This window comes from Papaver somniferum, chromosome 6 (assembly GCF_003573695.1).
Source record: "Papaver somniferum cultivar HN1 chromosome 6, ASM357369v1, whole genome shotgun sequence".
Classification (NCBI taxonomy): domain Eukaryota; kingdom Viridiplantae; phylum Streptophyta; class Magnoliopsida; order Ranunculales; family Papaveraceae; genus Papaver; species Papaver somniferum.
The window spans coordinates 61,454,409-61,473,351 of record NC_039363.1 but is presented as its reverse complement, the minus strand read 5'-3'; the positions used below and the strand labels follow the sequence as shown (position 1 = coordinate 61,473,351).

The following is an 18,943-nucleotide window of genomic DNA, read 5'->3' as shown; positions in this document are numbered from 1 at the left end:
CCTTGTCATAATACCAATATAATTTTTGTTACTTTATATCAATGTCAATATGGGAAGTAGATCAATAGGTGGCCAATTGATATACGTATATGTTGGTTTCGGTCCCTTTTGCATGCCTTTTCAATATTCTCGTCAAGTTTCCTTGCGTGCAAAGTTATGTTAGCATATAGTATAATAACTGAATTACTACATGTTTGCGTATTGGAATTAAGAATAGTAATCTGCACATAGTCACGACATTCTAAACCAATTAACGTTATTGGGATTAAGAATACTAACTCAATTGTTTGACCTTTTGAAATGATTATTCTTATGTTTGTATAGACCTTTTGAAATGAGAGTTCTAATATTTGTATACATCCTTGATGACGATGTTTAGAAGCAATTGAACAACCCGTTCCGACCATGAAATTCTTAACTACAGAGGGGTTGATAAGAAAACTATCTGGGTAATGAAATTACGTGGTTATAATTTTATTTTAATAAAACTAAATGATTTACTGTTTGGAGTTGGACGTTGATTGCCGACTGGAATTGTACTGTAGTTTGCAATTACACATGAATCTAAAGGCCACCGTTTCCTCATGGCTATATATGCTACAGCCGCCAGGGCGTCCACATCAACATTAACACAGATTAGCTGCTTAGGTTTTTTTGTAATCTAAAAAGTCCACCGTTTCCTCATGACTATATATGCTATAGCCGCCAGGGCTCTTCTGAATCATTAAGTTGAATTTGGTTTTGCAGCATGTATTATCTCAAAATCTGCGTTTGCTTCGTGTTTCTCAAGTCATCAGTACACACATTCCGTTAACAAATGGACTCACAGAGAAAAGTAGTTGATTTATTAGTTGATATGATTGTTTGTGAAATTGGCAGGTACGTTAACACATATCCATCCATCCGTTAAATGGTGATGACTGACGAGAGAGAATCAATTCGTACCTAAGTCCTAAGAATGGGGGGTAACGTGCTTACATGACGTAAGCGGGCCATGCATTGATCATTATTAATAATAATAAAAATTTATTTGGTATAGTAAATTAACAAGAAAAAGAATAAAACCAGATAAGACACAACTCTCAGCCCAGGCGTATAACCTTCTCTGATCAAATCCAACGGTCTGAAACCAATGATGCAGACGGATGACACTACTACATAGGTCTCAAGTCTAGAAATCTTACTAAAAAACTCCGATCACAAAAATGGAACTTTTATTATTTAATTACGGATGACGACGTGACGGAGAACGAGAAGAGAAGAGAAGAGAAGAGAGCAATCTTGTTTTCCTTTCTCTCGCGGAGTCTTTTCGTCTAGTGAGAGAGAGACTACTACGACGCCAAAACTTAAGGCACGCTTCATTGTGTTTTTTTTGTTGTGAAAAAGCATACATAAATAATCTTTTTCCTTTTCATTCTCTCCTTCTCTCTATTTCTCTCGTTAGAACTTAGAACTAAAACTAAAACCCTTATTCCTTAAGAAAACCCCTTTTGTACTTTGTTTTCCTTTTCTTCTCTATTCCGCTACGTAATGATTATTACGGATCAAGGAACCGTTCTTCTGTAGAATTTTTCTAGGGTTTTCTTCGGAAGATGATGTCTACTAATTCATCTTCTTCATCTACAAAGATCTGTTTTAATCCAGACTGTAAAGATACTAAATCAGAACGGTATCGGAAAGGATGGCGTCTCAGAACCAGCGTTTATTCTGAGCTATGTGACCGATGCGCGTAAGTTAATTTCTTTATTTTATTTTTTTCTTGTTACGGAGAGATCGAAGATTTTTAATTTCTTATTTTATTTGTGTCGTGAGGATTCAAAGTATTGGTAAATGTTTTGTTTTGGGTTTTTATATTAGTTGATTAGGTTTGTTGTAACGGAAAATTTGGGGTTTGTGAGGATTCAGTTTACTTCAGTAGAAAAATAGCCAAATGAATGTTAAGTTTTGTGGATAATCTACTGATTAATGCTTGAATAGATTCGTTATTCTGTTTTTCCAATCAGTTCTTTACTTGATTGTTATGATTTTTCAAGAATGCTGATTTGGGTTAATATTAGTTGGACATTTTGAGGTTCACTCTGCCACTTATTGATTTTTTTTTTTTTTTTTGGTTCTACCTATTACTTGGATATTCTGGGTTTCAGTGTTAAATTGTGTGCTTTGCTGTTTCTAATGGACTTGTTAATGCTGTGGGATTTTGGAGGGTCAAGTACAAATTTTTTGTAAAAATCTCTTTCCAGTTGGTTTGTTCCTTCTGTATTTTCTCATGCAGTTTTAATCAGTATCTTGATTTCCAAGTGTTTCTGCATATTGTAATCTCCGTTCTATCATCTGTCTGACTCTAGTTCTGCGTACGAAGAAGGGAGGTTCTGCGATATTTTTCACAGTAATGCTGCTGGTTGGAGGAATTGTGAATCTTGTGGAAAGGTTATTAAGAGGAATTTTGGCATTTTTGCTCTTTTCAGCTTGTCACTATCAAGATGTCAAACAAACTATGCCATTAATTATCTTTCTTTATTTTCCAAATGTTGGCGATCATAGTTTTAAAATGTGAAATGTCTCTTTGCAGCGAGTGCACTGTGGATGCATTGTTTCTACACATGCATTTGTACTACTGGATGCTGGAGGTGTTGATTGCATGGGATGTGCTAGGAAGAACATCATGATGGTAAGTCGACTACTGGTCAATCCCTCACATCTAGAACCAAACTTTAAGCTGTCAAAATGATCTCTCATAACCGGAAATAATTACTGGGTCATTGGGTTGTGTTAATTTTAGCTGATTGATTGAAACAGAGGATTTTACTCAAGTTATACGTTGGTATGTTTTTAGTCTCAGTACTGTGAGTATTGGTATTTGTACTATGTCTTGTCAAATCATTTAGTACCGTAGGAACAAGTTTCACCTAGGCGAGTCCGTAATCCAAATTAGTGACTAGAGTTATACTGGCATGTTCTAGTTATTTTTACTGATTTTAGTAATATAATTTAGAGACATTTGAGACATTGTATTACTATTTTCTTGCTTTATCTTGTTTGAAGTTTTCCTTCAGAATTTCCAAACTATCTTTTCCAATTCATCCTCACCAAGAAGTCAAATGCCTATTTTTCCAAAGTTCTTGCAAATGCTTATACCTCTATCTTTAGTAATTTTACTCATTTATTCAGTTAATAACTTCAATGCCTTTTATTTATTTTCAGGCTTCAAACCAACTATGGCCGTCCTCATCGATGCCAGAGAGACTTAAAGACCTCTCTGTGAAGAACTGGAATTCTGGTGCAGGACCTAGCGCAGTTAGCGGACCAAGTCCAGTTGCTGGACGGTGGCTTTCTACTCCGTGGAGTGCTGCGGGTGCTCAGTCTGAAGTGCATCCTCGAGGGGATAACTCTTCTTCCACTTCTTTAGAGAATAAGAAACATGAAGATCCATCTGAAAAAGCTCCTTCGACGAGCCTCAACCTTGCTGTGGTGGATAGATTTTCAAATGGAACTGCTAGTCTTGACACTATCAAGGAATTTAATCCTTTCCATAGGGAAGATGGGTATGTAGATCGACAGCAAGTTTTACGCAATCTCAACGGAACCAGAGATCCAACAGATGCAAGAAATGGTGTGATTGCTGAACCTGGCTTGAAAAGTTCTGCACCAGGAATTACCGTTGAGACTTTTGCGGCAGATGTGAGAAACAGAGTTATTTCTGAACCTGGTTATAGAAGATCTGCGTCAACAAATATTACCTTTGAAACACTTACACAGTCATTTGGAAATGTCTCTGTACAGTCATGTCCTGCAAAAGATGACCGCTCTACTCCATATATTGGTCTGACTCTACCTTATTCACATCATGAGACAAATGTTCCAAATAGGATTTCTAGTTATCAGCCACACCTACAACACCCTCCACCTTTAGGCAAACCGTTTTATCCCAACCAGTTGGGTGGAATAGACTTATCTGCTGAGGCTCAAATACGTAATGGAAGGCCTCGAGGGGATGTTCGCAGCCGCAATCAGTCACTTCCCAGATATTCTCCCAGGATAACTGATCAAGAGCTTCGGCAAATTTCTGGAGAGTATCCACTAAATTACATATTCCCCTTTAGTTTTAATTTGATGTTACTTTGACATTTGCTTAGAGTTCACTTGAAATTCATCTAAATGAAGAGTTTAAAAAGGGGGAAAAAAGAAGAGAAACTCAGTAGACTGTTGCAGATACATATTTTCCTTTAACTGCTGGCTTAAGTTTTAGTGTTCTTTTCATTTTTCTCCTTATTTCTTTACCTCTATTAAACATTTGAATTCTTGACTAGTCGTTAGCTCTAATTCTGTCATAACACCCTTGTTTGAGAAAATGTTAAGTGCTAGTGATGCTGGCAGGATAGGGCGTCTGGTGCTGCCAAAAAAATGTGCAGAGGTGATACTTGCTCTGTCAGTTTACGTTTTTCCGTTACTTCCTTTTTTTGCTGTGCTTTTGACTGCGAATATAAGATGTCTATTTGCATGAACATGTTTAGATGATGTGCATTTACATGCTTCTTTTGAGCAAGTGTTGTTTTAATAAGAATTTCTGTGGAACAGGCTTATTTTCCTACCATTTCTAATCCAGAAGGGTTGCCTCTCAAAGTTCAAGATTTACAAGGCAGGGAATGGGTATTTCAGTTTCGTTTCTGGCCCAATAATAACAGCAGGATGTATGTTTTAGAAGGGGTTACACCTTGCATTCAGTCAATGCAACTGCAAGCTGGTGATATAGGTATCCAATCAACTATTTTTTTATTTTGATTTATCTATCAAATCATAATTCTTATTAACTGCAATCCGAAATTGTGGCCCTTTGGTCGGTGAGGAACATTCCCTTTAGTTTATTGGAGGAATATGTTAGGGCTTTGTCCTAATTTTCATGTTTGATGGATTTATTCTTACCACTCTTATTTCATTGCGCCCTTTGGTGAATAATGTACTTTATTTTTCTTTCTTTATATTTGACTCGGGCATATTTGCTGGTATTTCTTCAGTAACATTCAGTCGGATAGATCCGGAGGGAAAGTTGGTGATGGGATGTCGCAAGGCTTCAAATGGTCCAGGGTGTGACCAGGTTTGTCATTACTATTGTATATAGAACCCAACCGTGTTTATAAGACTTGAGACCGGGAAAACTGATTTCGATATTATATATATATATGTTGCCATATGGATAGGACAACCAATCGAGTAAAGCTGGAGATGGCATTTTTAAAAGTCCAGAAGGCAATATTAGAAATTCTAAACCTTGTGAAGTTGTTTCAACTCCATTAATGGGAGGGATGGAATCCACTAGTTACTCTTCTATCAACCAGTTTAACTCAGAAGACCCCACAATTGACTGGTCTAAGGTTGACAAATCGAGTTATATTGCTAAAGATGTGCAATGTTCTAAGCCTTCTGTCCTTCCTAGTAAGAGGAAAAGCAGCACTCTTGGTTCAAGAAGTAAACGCTTAAGAATGGAAACTGAGGATCAAATAGAGCTCAAACTTACATGGGAAGAAGCTCAAGGATTGTTACGCCATCGGCGTGACAATGCTCCAAGTGTTGTGGTAATTGAAGGGCACTCGTTTGAGGAGTATGAGGTATGCTTATTATCGATTTCCATTCTCTTGAGTAGGTGTTCTTGTTGGCGGCTGGTTCAGTATATGTCTTAACTCAATTTTCTCCAGCATGGTTCTTTCAGAACACCGAAAGAACTTGTCTTGTTGGTTTCTGGAAAGAACACGCCGTCCACTGATTATGGATAACTACCTTTTGTTGCTCTAGTGTACCATGATATTTGTAACGAAAAGTTTCCTGAGCATGACTAACGTGATTCTCTGTTACAGGAAGCACCGATTATTGGGAGGCCTACAATTTTCATTACCAATAATGTGGGGTAGACACCTTTTCCTTTCTCCTAGCTAATAATTATTTTTGATGGGTCAATATCATGTTCTATTCTGACATGCATCCTTGGAATAATTTGCTTAATTCTTCTCTGAGGCTGCAAGGCTATGAACTTGTTAAATGACGGGAATGCTACCTTACGGTGTTAATAATATATAATTCGAAGATTAATGTCATCTTTAAATACAGGATAGATCTGCCTAAATCCATGGTCAAACAATAACCATCTACATTGTTTGACTTGCGGCATCATTCAGATTTACTTGTGTATCAGTAAAAATCATTCCTTCTCTTGAATTTTTTTTTTGGTACTTGAAATAAGCTGTTTTTTTATTTTAATGCATAGTTGTGTTTGACTTGTCCATGCATACATGTTTTCCATGTGAATGCCAATACCATGTTCATTTGTCAGTGAAAGGAATCAATGGGCTCAGTGTGAACGGTGTTCCAAGTGGCGTAAACTTCCTGAACATGCACTTCTTCCCTCAAGGTGGATCTGCTCAGATAACTTATGGGATCCCGAAAGGTACAGTCCTCTTCAGTGAGTTATATCATTAATAGCGTACTTTTTCCCTTGGAACAGCTAATGACCAAGGCAATAAAACAGACTTTCTTGACATTTGTGCACATATCTATGCTACTAGGTCTTCTTGTTCATCAGCTCAGGAATTAACTCTGGAGCAGCTTGAAGATATACTCTCATCTACTAGTAATGGTATGAACAACTTAAAGCATAATGAGATATATATCCTTTGTTTGATGCATATGTTTTGGACCTAAGAACTTGGTATATTTTAGTTTTGGTGCAGTATCGCTTAAGGTTCAGCAGCATTCTTGACTATTTTTCTGTCTATTATTAGATGGTTCGAAAAATGCCAAGGCCAAAAACAAAGATTCAGATCCCGTTGAAGCATCCGAAGGACTTGGTGCTCTTGCAAACGTTGTCACCCAGGAAAATCATGAAGCTTTTGCTTCCACCCAACAGACTACCACAAGGCACCCTCGACATAAGCCAGGTTGCACGTGCATTGTCTGCAGCCAGCCCCCAAGTGGAAAGGGGCCAAAGCACAAAGATACATGCACATGCAATGTTTGCGATACCGTTCGGCGCCGTTTCCGAACCCTAATGGAGCGTCGTGAGAAGCGTCAATTAGAGAAGGAAGCAGAGACTGCACGAAAGAAACAGGAAGAGAATATAGAGAACGAGGATGATCGACTAATAAGCAGTAGTAAGAAAAACAAAACCTATGCTTCAAGCCGTAAGATGATCAAGGAGTGTGATGAAAACGGAATTGGAAATAAATTGTCGTCATCCCCATTTAAAGGTGGAATTGACTTGAACATACAACCAGAAAGAGAGGATGAGCATTCAACTGTTCCAGATTTAGGAGACACAGCGAGGACCATGTCTCATGGGGAGCAGCCACAAATGTTAGCAAGTTCTGATGGCTACATAGAATTGGTTGTCAACAAGAAAGAAGGTGTAGGAAATGATGCAGGAGGAGCCGTGAAGCTTGAGAATGATGGTTCATATGGAAATGGTAGATACAATTTGGATACTGACCAGGACCACCCGGTGACGACTCTGGTGCCGGTATCCACATCAACAACTGGTTAGTAAATTTGTGACATACATAATCTGCCATGTTCACAGTGAGCCATTGTCTTAGCTTTTGTTTCCCTGTATATATTCCTTCACAGTAGTAGCATCATTCGCACAGATATCGTAAACCAACCGGCTTTTCCTTGTACATAGAGAATCTAAAGAAAAAGAGAGTAGGAGTTTGAGGCTTGGTGTACTTGATTTCTGATTGAAGATGATATGTACGCAGCAGTCAGAAATATTTGTCCATGCCAACTTGAGAGCAGGCAGTGAGGGCTTAATTTCTGACATTTTTTTGGTCAACATTAAATAGGTGCGCTCCACTATGACACGTCAACAGGATGTATTCTGATGTGTATACAGTTCCTAAAATATGCTGAATTCAGAAATTTGTTGCCCCATTATATTCAAGATAAATTTTTTAATTTTGTCTTGTGAATGCACTACTGGACTTTTAGGGGCTTATGTTTATGCAGTCGCGAATACTCATAATTTGAGTTATGCACACCGGATTTGCCAAGTCTTTGTTCGCGAGATTAAAACGTATATTCAGATGAGATATCCTCCTGCCACGTTATATCGTCACTCTCAACTAATAACCTAATTTCACGCAATCCTGGTCAACTGCTTAATAAACCATAAACTCTTTCAGCCAGCCAAAGACTAATCCCATCCACCACTACCACATGGCAGTATCTCCACTAGTAAATGCTTTAATCTAGTGAGAGTGTTTCGCCTGCAAAGAATGTTTCTTCTTCTTCTCCCGTTTGTCACGTCTTTAGTTCAAAACACTAGTAAATACAACCTTCTTTCATCTTCAAATAAACGAAAACATCATAGCCAGCTTAAGCCGGCATAGTAATAATAAGTTAGTTAATTTTGCCGCCATTTTATAAATTAGTTACCAACTTCTTCTCAACAATAATTATCCCCGTCTATTTTTAAAACCCTAACAAACTTCGATTTCCCTTCTTGTTCTCTCTGGAAAATCAAAAAAAAAAAAAAAAACTCATCTGTTAAAAAGTAAGTATGAAGAATCAAACTGATCATAAAACAGTACCAGAAATCGGAACTTCATCTCCTAAACTGCGAAGATCATCAAAGTCTCGTGAAGTAAGTTCAAGATTTCTATCTCCAACATCAATGGAAAACGGATCATCACCAGTGCGCAGAAAGAGTAACGCATCGTCAACATCAATATTGTCATCATCATCCTTTGCTGATACACGAAAACATCGAAGCTGTATCGATGAAATCATATCAAGTAAAGGATTATTATGGCCATCTTCTTCACCAACAACAGTAGCAAAATCCCAAAATCTAGGTACATTAGTAGATCATCTTGGACATGAAAGATTAATCGAAAGAACCAAAATTGACATAAAACAAAAACCGTCTTCCAAAAATCTTAATCCATTACTTAATAGACAGAAAAGTTATTCATCTGAATTAAGTAGATTTGAGAAAGAAAATCATCTTCCAGTTTTTGGCGGATCATTGAGGTATGCTGCTGGAAAACTTAGGCTATCATCAGGAGGAAAACAGAGTACCACTGGTACTAATTCAGCCAGAGCTTCTACTACTTCTAATGTTACTCCTGGAAGATTATCAGTTGATGAAAACGCTTTGAGTTTAAATAGAAGATCTTCGTCGTATCGGAAAACTTCGGATTTATTGGTGGATCTTTTAAGTTCTGAGTCTGAGCAATCAAGTGATCTTAGCTCAAGTTTAACATCTAATTCACGGGGAATCGATGTATCTTCTAGGTATTTGAATAATGATTCGTCAATAACAACGACACAAAGTAGACTTAGTCGTGGTTCTTCGGATTCGCATATTCAAACGCCGGTAGATAATTCGACAAAGAATGGTATGATGAAGAGAGTAAATTCGATGACAGCGTCTGGATCGACAACCACTTCGAAATGGGCTTTATCACCAGGTAGATCATCATTAGGTTCACCAGCAAATGAGATCAGTAATAAAGCGAAACTAACAGGGAATATGAAACCTCCAAATAGTCCTTCAAAATCAAAAGGTGTTGGTAATTTGATTAGTTTAGGGTTAGAAATGTTTAAAAGTAAGAAAACTTCCACATCGTCAACTTCGAATTCGTTAGGGCATGGGGGAATTGGAGAGAATGCTCATCAACTTAGACTTCTTCATAATCGATGGATTCAGTGGAGATTTATGAATGCTAAAGCTGATACTGTTGGTGCTAAAAGAAAGAGTCAAGCTGAGGTATGTAGATGCATATATGCTATAATGTATGTAACTCTTAAAAGGTAGATTCATTAAAGTTAAGGTTTGAAACAATTTTGAACACTAATCCCTTCTTTCTTATGTGTATATATGTGGTGAATAACAGAAGAACCTGTTAAATGCATCCACCAGTTTGTCAAATCTTCGATCTTCGGTAGTGCAAAAGCGAACTCAATTCGACAAAGAGAGGCTTGAGTTCAAACTAAACACCATCCTCAAATCTCAGGTCAGACATTGTTGTTCTCCAATGGACTTCGTAAATTTACAACACTAGCAGTTTTATATCTATGTAGTTTCACAAATTCAATTTGGTCTGTGTTGGACTATCAAAATCGCCGTTCTGATTGTCTCGGTTGAACTTGGGTTCTCTAAGGTAGTCGGAATTTTCCCCACCGGGATTGACATTTGGAACAACACTGATTGTTATGTAGGTTAAGCTATTGGAAGCTTGGGGAGATATGGAAAGGCAGCATCACTCAGCAATTTCCGAGACAAAGGATTGTTTGCATTCAGTTGTTTGTCGAGTTCCTCTTGTTGAGGGTGCAAAGGTATAACAATTTTTACTCCATATTACGGTTCTGGAACTAATAGATTCCCCATATGGTTTCATTATAAAACTCGAGTACTTACAAGTTAGTGATCGTAATGTTACAGATAGATCCACAGTTGGCTTCAATTGCCTTAAGACAATCAACGGATCTTACAGCATCGATTAAGACAATGTTATTTGAATTTGCTCCTGCGGTAGGCCTTAATAGATTGTTATCCATTCTTGCATTTTCAATGTTGCATGTGTGCGATATATCAGCTCTTGCGCTTCTCAATGTCGTATGTTTAACATATCCTACCTTTATACTGTGGATTTTTTATTCTAGGCTGAGAAGACAGGGTCATTACTCTCAGAGCTAGCAGAAGCAGTGTCAAAAGAGAAGTTACTGTTAGAAGAATGTTTTGAATTATTAGGATCAGTTTCAACCCTAGAGGTAACAGATTTCTCTACCATCCATCTGCATTGCTTCTTCTGTTTTCACATTAAATGCATTATATGCATGCATCAAACAGAAACATCCCTATGAAGTCAACACGGAACTGAGAAAGAACAAAAATATATACAAAAGATCAAAGACGTGCGCTTAGTTACTTGTATGATCTGATCTAGTCTCTGAAGTAAGAAAATACCTCTAAAAAAGGATGTGTTTGTATAGGGAAATATAATAGGTGATAAAGCCTACAAAAAAAGTCATGGTATGCACATTTAGACTCTGTTTAAATATGTTCATATTAAAGAATGTCTAGTTAAGGAACAAACTGCTTCAAAAAGGTTAACAAAAAAGTGGATGAAAATGCGGTAAAAATCAGCTGGCCCATATAAAGACTCTTGAGACCGCAAAATATCAAAACTCATACTTAATGTAACAAATTGGTTATTACAGTGCATAAATTTTGTCTGGGTTTCACATTTTTGCAATTCAAATGTGTATTTGTTTCAATTACAGATGCAAGAGAGAAGCTTGAAATGCAACATTCTTCAGATGAAATCGCAGCAATAGTCAAGGAGCAACAAGAAGGAATAGTTGTCAAGCTAGCAGATGGATTTCCATGCACATGGATCATAATCCAAACAACCAAGCAGTAATAAACCTTTCAAGCTAGACTTCGGTTTATCTAAGTCAAGCACATCAAATCTAACAACATCATCCATTAATAAAGAGGTAGTAATAACAGTAGAGTCGTAGTTAGGGTAGATTCACTGTACGCCTTTGCTCTCTATTGTTGTTACATAAATAGTACGGACTAACAATCTTGGTATGCGTTCGGATTATCCAAAAATTGAAGTTGCAAGTCTAAAATTCCGTCAAACGAAAAACGAGTCAGTGGGTCATTCTAGCGCAGCGCGCGCCTTCATTGAAACAACACGCCTCAAATAACATTGCCCAAATATGGTGCCATGACTGCTGGAATACTCACATGAACCACCAAAAATTAAAGAAGGAAATAGTACCGATTCAAATCACTTTACCTGTTGCTTAGAATAGCATAACGCCACAAATAAGACCAGTGACTTGATTTTTTTTTATTTTATTTGATGTCCAATAGATTATCCCTAATCCAGCAAAATGATGTCCTAGTAAATTATCATGTGGAGGTAGTTATTATGGTTGGTTGAAAAAAGGATGACCGAATCAGACTTGAAGTTTGATTGGTTGTTATCTCTTAATCACCTCAAACCTCTAACAAATTTACCTCATTAAGACATTTTGCCTAATCCTGTCTTTGCAATTGTGGTCTGTACTTTTTAGAGGAAAAAGATTTGCTTCTCACCTTCTCTTCTATTCGCCCAAATTCTTCTCCACACTCTAACAAACAATCAAGGAAAGAACAAAAACAAAACCAATACCAATAACAAAAGGAGCCAGAAGAATCATGAGAAAAATGCACTAAGAAGAAAAGCAGGAGCCCCAAGCTTGGCTTATACACAGGAGAAAAGGGAAAAAAAATACACCACCACCATTGACACAAAGGATTCATAGAACAAGCTGGTCAAGATGAACGACCTGTTCTCAAGTTCATTCAAAAAATACACAGACCTGAAACAACAGGCCTACCTTGATGATATGGAGGCTGGGAAGGAGACTATAAATCTCGATAAATTCTTTGAAGATGTAGAGAGTGTCAAGGAGGATATGAAGGGTGTTGAGATACTCTACAGGAAATTACAGGATGCAAATGAAGAAACCAAAACTGCACATAATGCTAAAACCGTGAAAGAACTAAGGTCCCGAATGGATGCCGATGTTAACCAGGTCTTGAAACGGGTTAAAGTCATCAAGGGAAAACTTGAAGCACTTGAAAGATCCAATGCTGCTCAGAGAAAAATTCCTGGGTGCGGGCCAGGGAGTTCTGCTGATAGAACAAGGTCTTCTGTAGTCGGAGGGTTAGGGAAGAAACTCAAGGATATGATGGATGACTTCCAAGCATTACGGGCAAAAATGGCGGACGAGTATAAAGAGACAGTTGGAAGAAGGTATTTCACTGTCACGGGTGAGAATGCCAACGAAGATTTGATTGAGAACTTAATATCGAGTGGGGAAAGTGAGACATTCCTGCAAAAAGCCATTCAGGATCAAGGTAGAGGACAGATCATGGATACAATTTCAGAAATTCAAGAACGTCATGATGCTGTGAAGGAGATCGAGAGGAACCTGATTGAACTTCATCAAGTCTTCTTAGATATGGCTGCACTGGTAGAAGCACAAGGTCAACAGCTTAATGACATTGAGAGTCATGTTGCTCATGCTAGTTCATTTGTCAGACGAGGAACTGATCAACTCCAGGAGGCTAGAGATTACCAAAAGAATTCAAGAAAGTGGACCTGCATCGCCATATTGCTTGGTGCTGCACTAATCTTTTTGCTTTTACTACCAATCTTGATACAACTTAGGCCTTTTTAGGTAGAGAGAGACAGAGATAGGCAAGGGGAGCACCTAACAGGCATATGTTCTTGGTTCTTCAGAAACGGGAAAGACGTCCCCCTGCTGGTCTTCTAGAAAATCAAATCAGCTTATCTCGACGGGACTCCAAGGATGTTCCAGCACAAGAAACAAGGAGAGAAGAGCTGTTAGTAGAAAGCATCTCCTTTAAATGTAAATCCTCAAGAAGATCGTGTTGGCAGCTTGGTCGAGCTTTTACCCTGCAATGTCATGTATTGATCACGCAGAGGGATTATGTACATTGTTGTATTATATTACTACCATGAATGTAAAGATGTGAAAGGAGACTGTATCCAAGTATATCTAAACTGAATAGAGATGAACCAGAAATTAAACGGGAGCTTTTCCACGCGACCTTTCCTTTTCTGGAGATGAACTTGATATCTTATGCTCCTCTAAATACAAAATTTATGTTTCAAATGTAGAACATCCATTCCAACTGATATCACATTCACCATTTCAACCTGCCAATATATTATATTATATGTTCCTGGAAGCTCTGACTGTTACCAACGAGTTCATTAAGAACGACTAAGAGGTTCAGCATGATCTTTCAGTTGTTACTGCTTTCATAGCTAGTTAAGTGAAGACCAATGGCATGAACATTAATAATGGATCCTGAACAGCACATTCCTGATTTTAAAGGGCCTGAAATAAATGTTATTTCTCAAAGAAACTCAGAAAATGTTGTTATGACAGCTTTCGGTCTTTAATAGTCGAATTCATACATGAATACGCAAGCTGGTTGTACGAAATCAGTTCTTATGACAAAACACGCAAAAGATTGTTCATTATCTGTAACAAAAGAACTCATCTCATTCTAACCCGTTTCAATACTCATAAATTGTTACAGTACCAGTTATATTGCTCCAAGCAGTAATCCTTCCAGATAATATAAAGCACAAAAAAGGAAAAAAAAGAAAAAGAAAAACCAAACGAAAACAGACAACGCACCATTCTATTTACAGTCTTTCTCAAACCTGATTAAGACCCAAGATTAGGCAACGCTGCCATGAACAAGTTATAAGACGACTCCAAATCGAAGTGAAGTTGCCTAGATTGCTGTTCTGTCAACTCATCTGCAGCCCCCATTTTCGATAATCTGGCAATCCACTCCTTCATCTTCACCCTTCCTTCAAAATCTGGTGGCAGCATACTAAGCTTATTGAGTGCTGCCAAAAGATCAGCTAGTACTGGATGAACCTGGTCCACAGCATACATATTCAGTTTCAGAGTGTCCATCGCAGTTATAAAATATTGAACACACTCCGCAACAGTTGCTGCAGATGTATTGTTAGCACCAGCAGAAGCTTGACGATGCTCAACAGTTGCAGGAACACCAGAAGTGACCAGACGATTTAGAGCAGCAGGGCAATCCATCTTGTAAGTATCCATAAATCGATCAACGCTTGGAACAATAACTTTTAAAGTTGATGTCAAGGTTTTAAACTGAGCAAGCAACTTCAAACATTCAGGTTCATACTCCACCGAAGAAATTAAATCGCGAACATAAGCCTTTTCCAACTTCTCAGTAGTTTTAATGATGGCATAAAGATCTGCAAAGTTGTCATACATTTCCCTATCTCGTTTATCATTCCAGAGCTTCACCTCCATTGAAATTGAGTTGTGATCACCTTCTTAAATCAGTTATGGTTCAAATCCTACTTCTACTGACAAAAATCTAATTAGGGGTTTCTATTTTCAAGGGTTTTTTTAGTTTTCTTCGGTAGTTGTGTACCTTTGGAGAAGTAAAATGGGTCACGCGCATTAGAGGTTTCTTGCTTACAACTGTAACAGAAATCAAGATGGAAAGATCAAACTTCAGATTACATCAAGAAAAATTATAATTGCAAGAAAATATTTGCAATTCAATGGCTGTTTTGGATGATTACGAGGGTAATTGTACACAAGGATGAAAGCGTTACTCATGGTGTAAAGTAAACCGATAGAAACGAGTAGTTTTAGCCTAAATAAATAGAAGTATAATTTCGAGCAACCCTAGATGGTAATGAAGATATTATATGTAATTCTACACACTATTACATGATATCTTTGCTCAGAAAATCAACAGATCTAATGGAGGAGAGAGATAGAGATAACTAACATGGATCAGGAAGAATCGATGATTGAGACTTCCCAGATCGCTGCAGGTAAGAAGAAATTTTTTAAGAATAATAATGTTTTGCAGTGCGAGAGAAAGGGGGTTAGGTTGCGTGTGTGTACTATTAGGGATGGAGAGAAGCAAACAAGTAAACGCGTACAATTTCCGGAAAATAGTAGTACCGGACCAAACCGGTTTGTCGTTTTGGATTTGGACGCTCTTTTATAGGGCTGTTCATGGTCGGTTTTGGTTCGGTTTCTAGCCAAACCAAAACCAAAACCGAAACCAATATTATTGGTTTCTAAAAATCTAAACCAAATCAATCCATTAATCATTGGTTCGGTTTCCAAATGGTTCCAGTTGGTTTCGGTTTGTCCCAGTGGTTTTTGGTTAACCAATAATTATGTCAAACCAAAAAAAAAATACACAAATTTACAGATAAAAAAATCGTAGTTGCCGATAGTATTGGTTTACACAAATATACAGACAAAAAAAAATCAAGAATAGTTAAAGCTTACTCTAATTCTAGAGATCAAATGAAGATATATAATATATCTTAATTTAGATATTGACAAATAAAAAAGAAGGAAGACGGGAAGAAAAAAGTCGAGTAGCAGCAGCTGTAGTTGGGGGTGGAGAAGGGAGGCGGCTGAGAGAAGGAGAAAGAGAAAGAGGGAGAGTATCATAATGAAATATTAGATTTAGGGTTTCTATTTATCCTCTAAATTAATGGGTAGAATCTAATACTTTTAAATCAACGGTAGAAATTAAGTTTAAAAATTAATCGGTTCCCCAATGGTTTTTGGTTCGGTTTTCAGGTCAAACCAAAACCAAACCAGTAATGTCGGTTTTTCAACATTTTTTACCAAACCAATCCAAATCTAAATGGTTTGGTTCGGTTTCTTGCTTATTGGTCTGGTTCGGTCGGTTTCCAACGGTTAACCGACACCATGTTCAACCCTACTCTTCTATGTGCCCCAAAACACTATTATACCGAAGTCGGTTGAAATCTCCCCCTTAAATCGCCCCGGCTACGATGTGGTTGCCCTTCCTACAAGAAGGACAGTACAAGGTGATCCTCTTTTACTTTAAACGTTAATTTCTACTTTATCTTTTCATTGTAATTATGAAATCTCTTTCTAGACAACTTACTGAGTCCCAACATTAAAAATAAAAAACATAAAAGATATTAAAGTGGTTATTTTATCTCCAGTCGTTAATCATTTGCTATTTGCAGATGACCGCCTGTTTTTCACTCAAGCAAATCTCACTTCAGTTAACAATCTTTTGGAGTTACTTCACAATTTCAGCTCTCAGTCAGGTCAGCTGATAAACTTTGAAAAAATAGCAGTGCATTTCAGTAAAAGGACTAAGCCTGAGGTTGCAGATACTCTCACTCACATTCTTGGTGTTAAGAAGATGAACTCTAAGGAGAAATATTTGGGTTCACCACTCATTCTGGGTCATTCCAAACTAGAGTCATTCAAGTCAACAAAAGAAAACTTTGAAAATAAGTTTTCTTCTTGGAATTCCATTTCTTTATCTCAAGCTGGCAGAGGTACTATGATTAAACATGTTTTGAACTCTGTACCTATTTATGAGATGGGTACTTTCAAGATTCCAAAAACTATAATTAACCTGCTTACTTCTATAAAAAGAAAATTCTTCTGGGACATAAAACCAACAAAGGCAGTAACCCTATAGCATGGCACAAAGTTTGTGTTCCAAAAGAATCGAGTGATTTATCCTTCAGAGATCTTGTGAAACTGAACTTAGGTTTACTCACCAAACTGGCCAGGAGGATATGCAATGAACCAGATAATCTGATGTCTCAACTTCTAAGGAGAAAATACTTCAAGAATGGAGATATCATTCATCAAAACATTTCATCTAAAAACTGCTCCTGTGTTTTGACTAAAATCTCTAAAGGTCTTCAAATTGTGCAACAAAACTACTTCATGGAGATAAATAATGGAAAAAGAACAAAAATATGGAGAGACAGATGGATACCAAGTATTCCTCATCCCTCAATCCCAATGCATGACACTTTCATATTTTATGAAGAAGTTTTTGAACTTATGATTCCTGAGACTCAAAACTGGGATATAAGTCTTTTAAATAAGCTTTTTGACCCTGATACTTCCAATAAAATTCAGAGTTTATATATTGATCTTTCTAAAGAAGATGTTACTGTATAGATGCCTGCTAGGGATGGAAAATTCTCAGTCAAAAGTACTTACAAGAAACTCGCTCTGAGTACCAATGAAGTACAATTAAATGGATTTGTTGTGGACACTAAGGTCTAGAAGTCTTTATGGGGAAGTCATACTGCTCTTGGAAATGTATCAGAGAGTCACATCCAACTAAGAGCAAACTGTTTTATCATAATGAAAGTGGAGATACACAGTGTGACATATGTGGTTGTTCTGAGGAAACTATTGAACATTTTATATTCGAATGCGGCATGCAAGGGTAGTTTGAAGGGGAGTTCATATTAATATTGACTCAGATACAGAAAACTGTAATTCTGTTTCAGAATGGGTAACAAGATGGTTCTCTGCAACTGATATTATTCGCGAAGAAAAATGGATATTCGTTGTTATGATTGGAGCCTGGATACTTTGGAAAGACAGATGTGATGTCGTGTTTCAGGGAGTTTTTCTGAACCCACATACATATGTTCATAAAATTCATTACCATCTGGCGTCTCATTGTATATAATATCATTTAGTTATCATGCTCAGAATATTCCCAAAGAGTCGCGTTGGAAACCTCCATCAGAAGGCATACTTAAGTTAAATGTAGATGCTTCCTTTGATTACAACACCAACCAACTTGGTTTTGGTCTCATTCTTCGTGATCACACAGGTGCATGCCTTGGAATCAAAGGAGGCTACAGATATGGAGCACTAAGTCCTGAAGCTGGTGAATGTATGGCAGTACGTGAGGATTTAACGTGGGCAAGAGATATGCAGCTCACTAAAATTCACATTGAAGCGGATGCAAAACTTGTCATACAATCAGTTACCGGATCTTCTCTGCTCATTCAACGGGAAAATAGGAATGCAATAAAAAAGATAAGACACTTAATCTCAAGTTTTCAATACATAATTTTACTTTTGTTAATAGAGATGATAACCAAGTGGCGATGTTATTGCCAAATCTGTTAGAGAGGAGGCTTTGACATTAGAAACCTATGGTGGTTTTGACAGTGTAATCTGTGGTCTTTTAACCACGGATCAAAACTTCACTACTCATTAAGCAACAAATTATTTTTTCGTATCAAAAAAAAAAAAACTAAAAAACCTGCCCCTCCAAATCTCCTTACCCGTTATACTTTTTGAGAAAAAGTAGGAAGTTAAAAAAAAACATTTAGGTAATAAAAGTGTTTTTCAATTTTTTTTCTTCACTTTGTACGACGTGTCAACATTTAAAGAAGGATCACATACTTGAAGTATGTGGCCCGACCATATCATAGTCGCATCGTCCTTAAATAAAGGTTTTACCTATTTTCCGTCTCCATTTTTCCTAATTCCCATCCCAACTTTACAAATCATATTTTCTATAACCTTTTTT

General features: G+C 37.3%; 4 protein-coding genes across 4 annotated transcripts; 3 read left to right on the top strand and 1 right to left on the bottom strand.

The window, feature by feature from the left end:
- Positions 1-1,262: 1,262 nt before the first annotated feature.
- On the top strand, positions 1,263-7,938 carry LOC113287739 (B3 domain-containing transcription repressor VAL1-like). The gene is made up of 12 exons (XM_026536573.1): positions 1,263-1,729; positions 2,346-2,427; positions 2,570-2,668; positions 3,202-4,070; positions 4,315-4,411; positions 4,576-4,750; positions 5,013-5,092; positions 5,196-5,603; positions 5,850-5,899; positions 6,323-6,436; positions 6,555-6,625; positions 6,771-7,938. Exons 1-12 carry the CDS (start codon positions 1,593-1,595, stop codon positions 7,526-7,528), a joined length of 2,940 nt encoding a protein of 979 aa, XP_026392358.1. The 5' UTR covers positions 1,263-1,592; the 3' UTR covers positions 7,529-7,938.
- A 362-nt stretch (positions 7,939-8,300) lies between these two features.
- Positions 8,301-11,692, top strand: LOC113287740 (QWRF motif-containing protein 3-like). The gene is made up of 6 exons (XM_026536574.1): positions 8,301-9,754; positions 9,882-10,001; positions 10,207-10,323; positions 10,430-10,519; positions 10,651-10,758; positions 11,272-11,692. Exons 1-6 carry the CDS (start codon positions 8,543-8,545, stop codon positions 11,323-11,325), a joined length of 1,701 nt encoding a protein of 566 aa, XP_026392359.1. The 5' UTR covers positions 8,301-8,542; the 3' UTR covers positions 11,326-11,692.
- A 305-nt stretch (positions 11,693-11,997) lies between these two features.
- Positions 11,998-13,686, top strand: LOC113287741 (syntaxin-124-like). Its single transcript, XM_026536575.1, has one exon. The coding sequence runs from the start codon at positions 12,322-12,324 to the stop codon at positions 13,225-13,227; it is 906 nt and encodes a 301-aa protein (XP_026392360.1). The 5' UTR covers positions 11,998-12,321; the 3' UTR covers positions 13,228-13,686.
- Positions 13,687-14,011: 325 nt separating this feature from the next.
- On the bottom strand, positions 14,012-15,520 carry LOC113287742 (vacuolar protein sorting-associated protein 28 homolog 1-like). Its single transcript, XM_026536576.1, has 2 exons — positions 15,371-15,520; positions 14,012-15,054 (listed from the first exon to the last, which is right to left on the bottom strand). Exon 2 carries the CDS (start codon positions 14,878-14,880, stop codon positions 14,251-14,253), a length of 630 nt encoding a protein of 209 aa, XP_026392361.1. The 5' UTR covers positions 14,881-15,054; positions 15,371-15,520; the 3' UTR covers positions 14,012-14,250.
- Between the last annotated feature and the right edge of the window lie 3,423 nt (positions 15,521-18,943).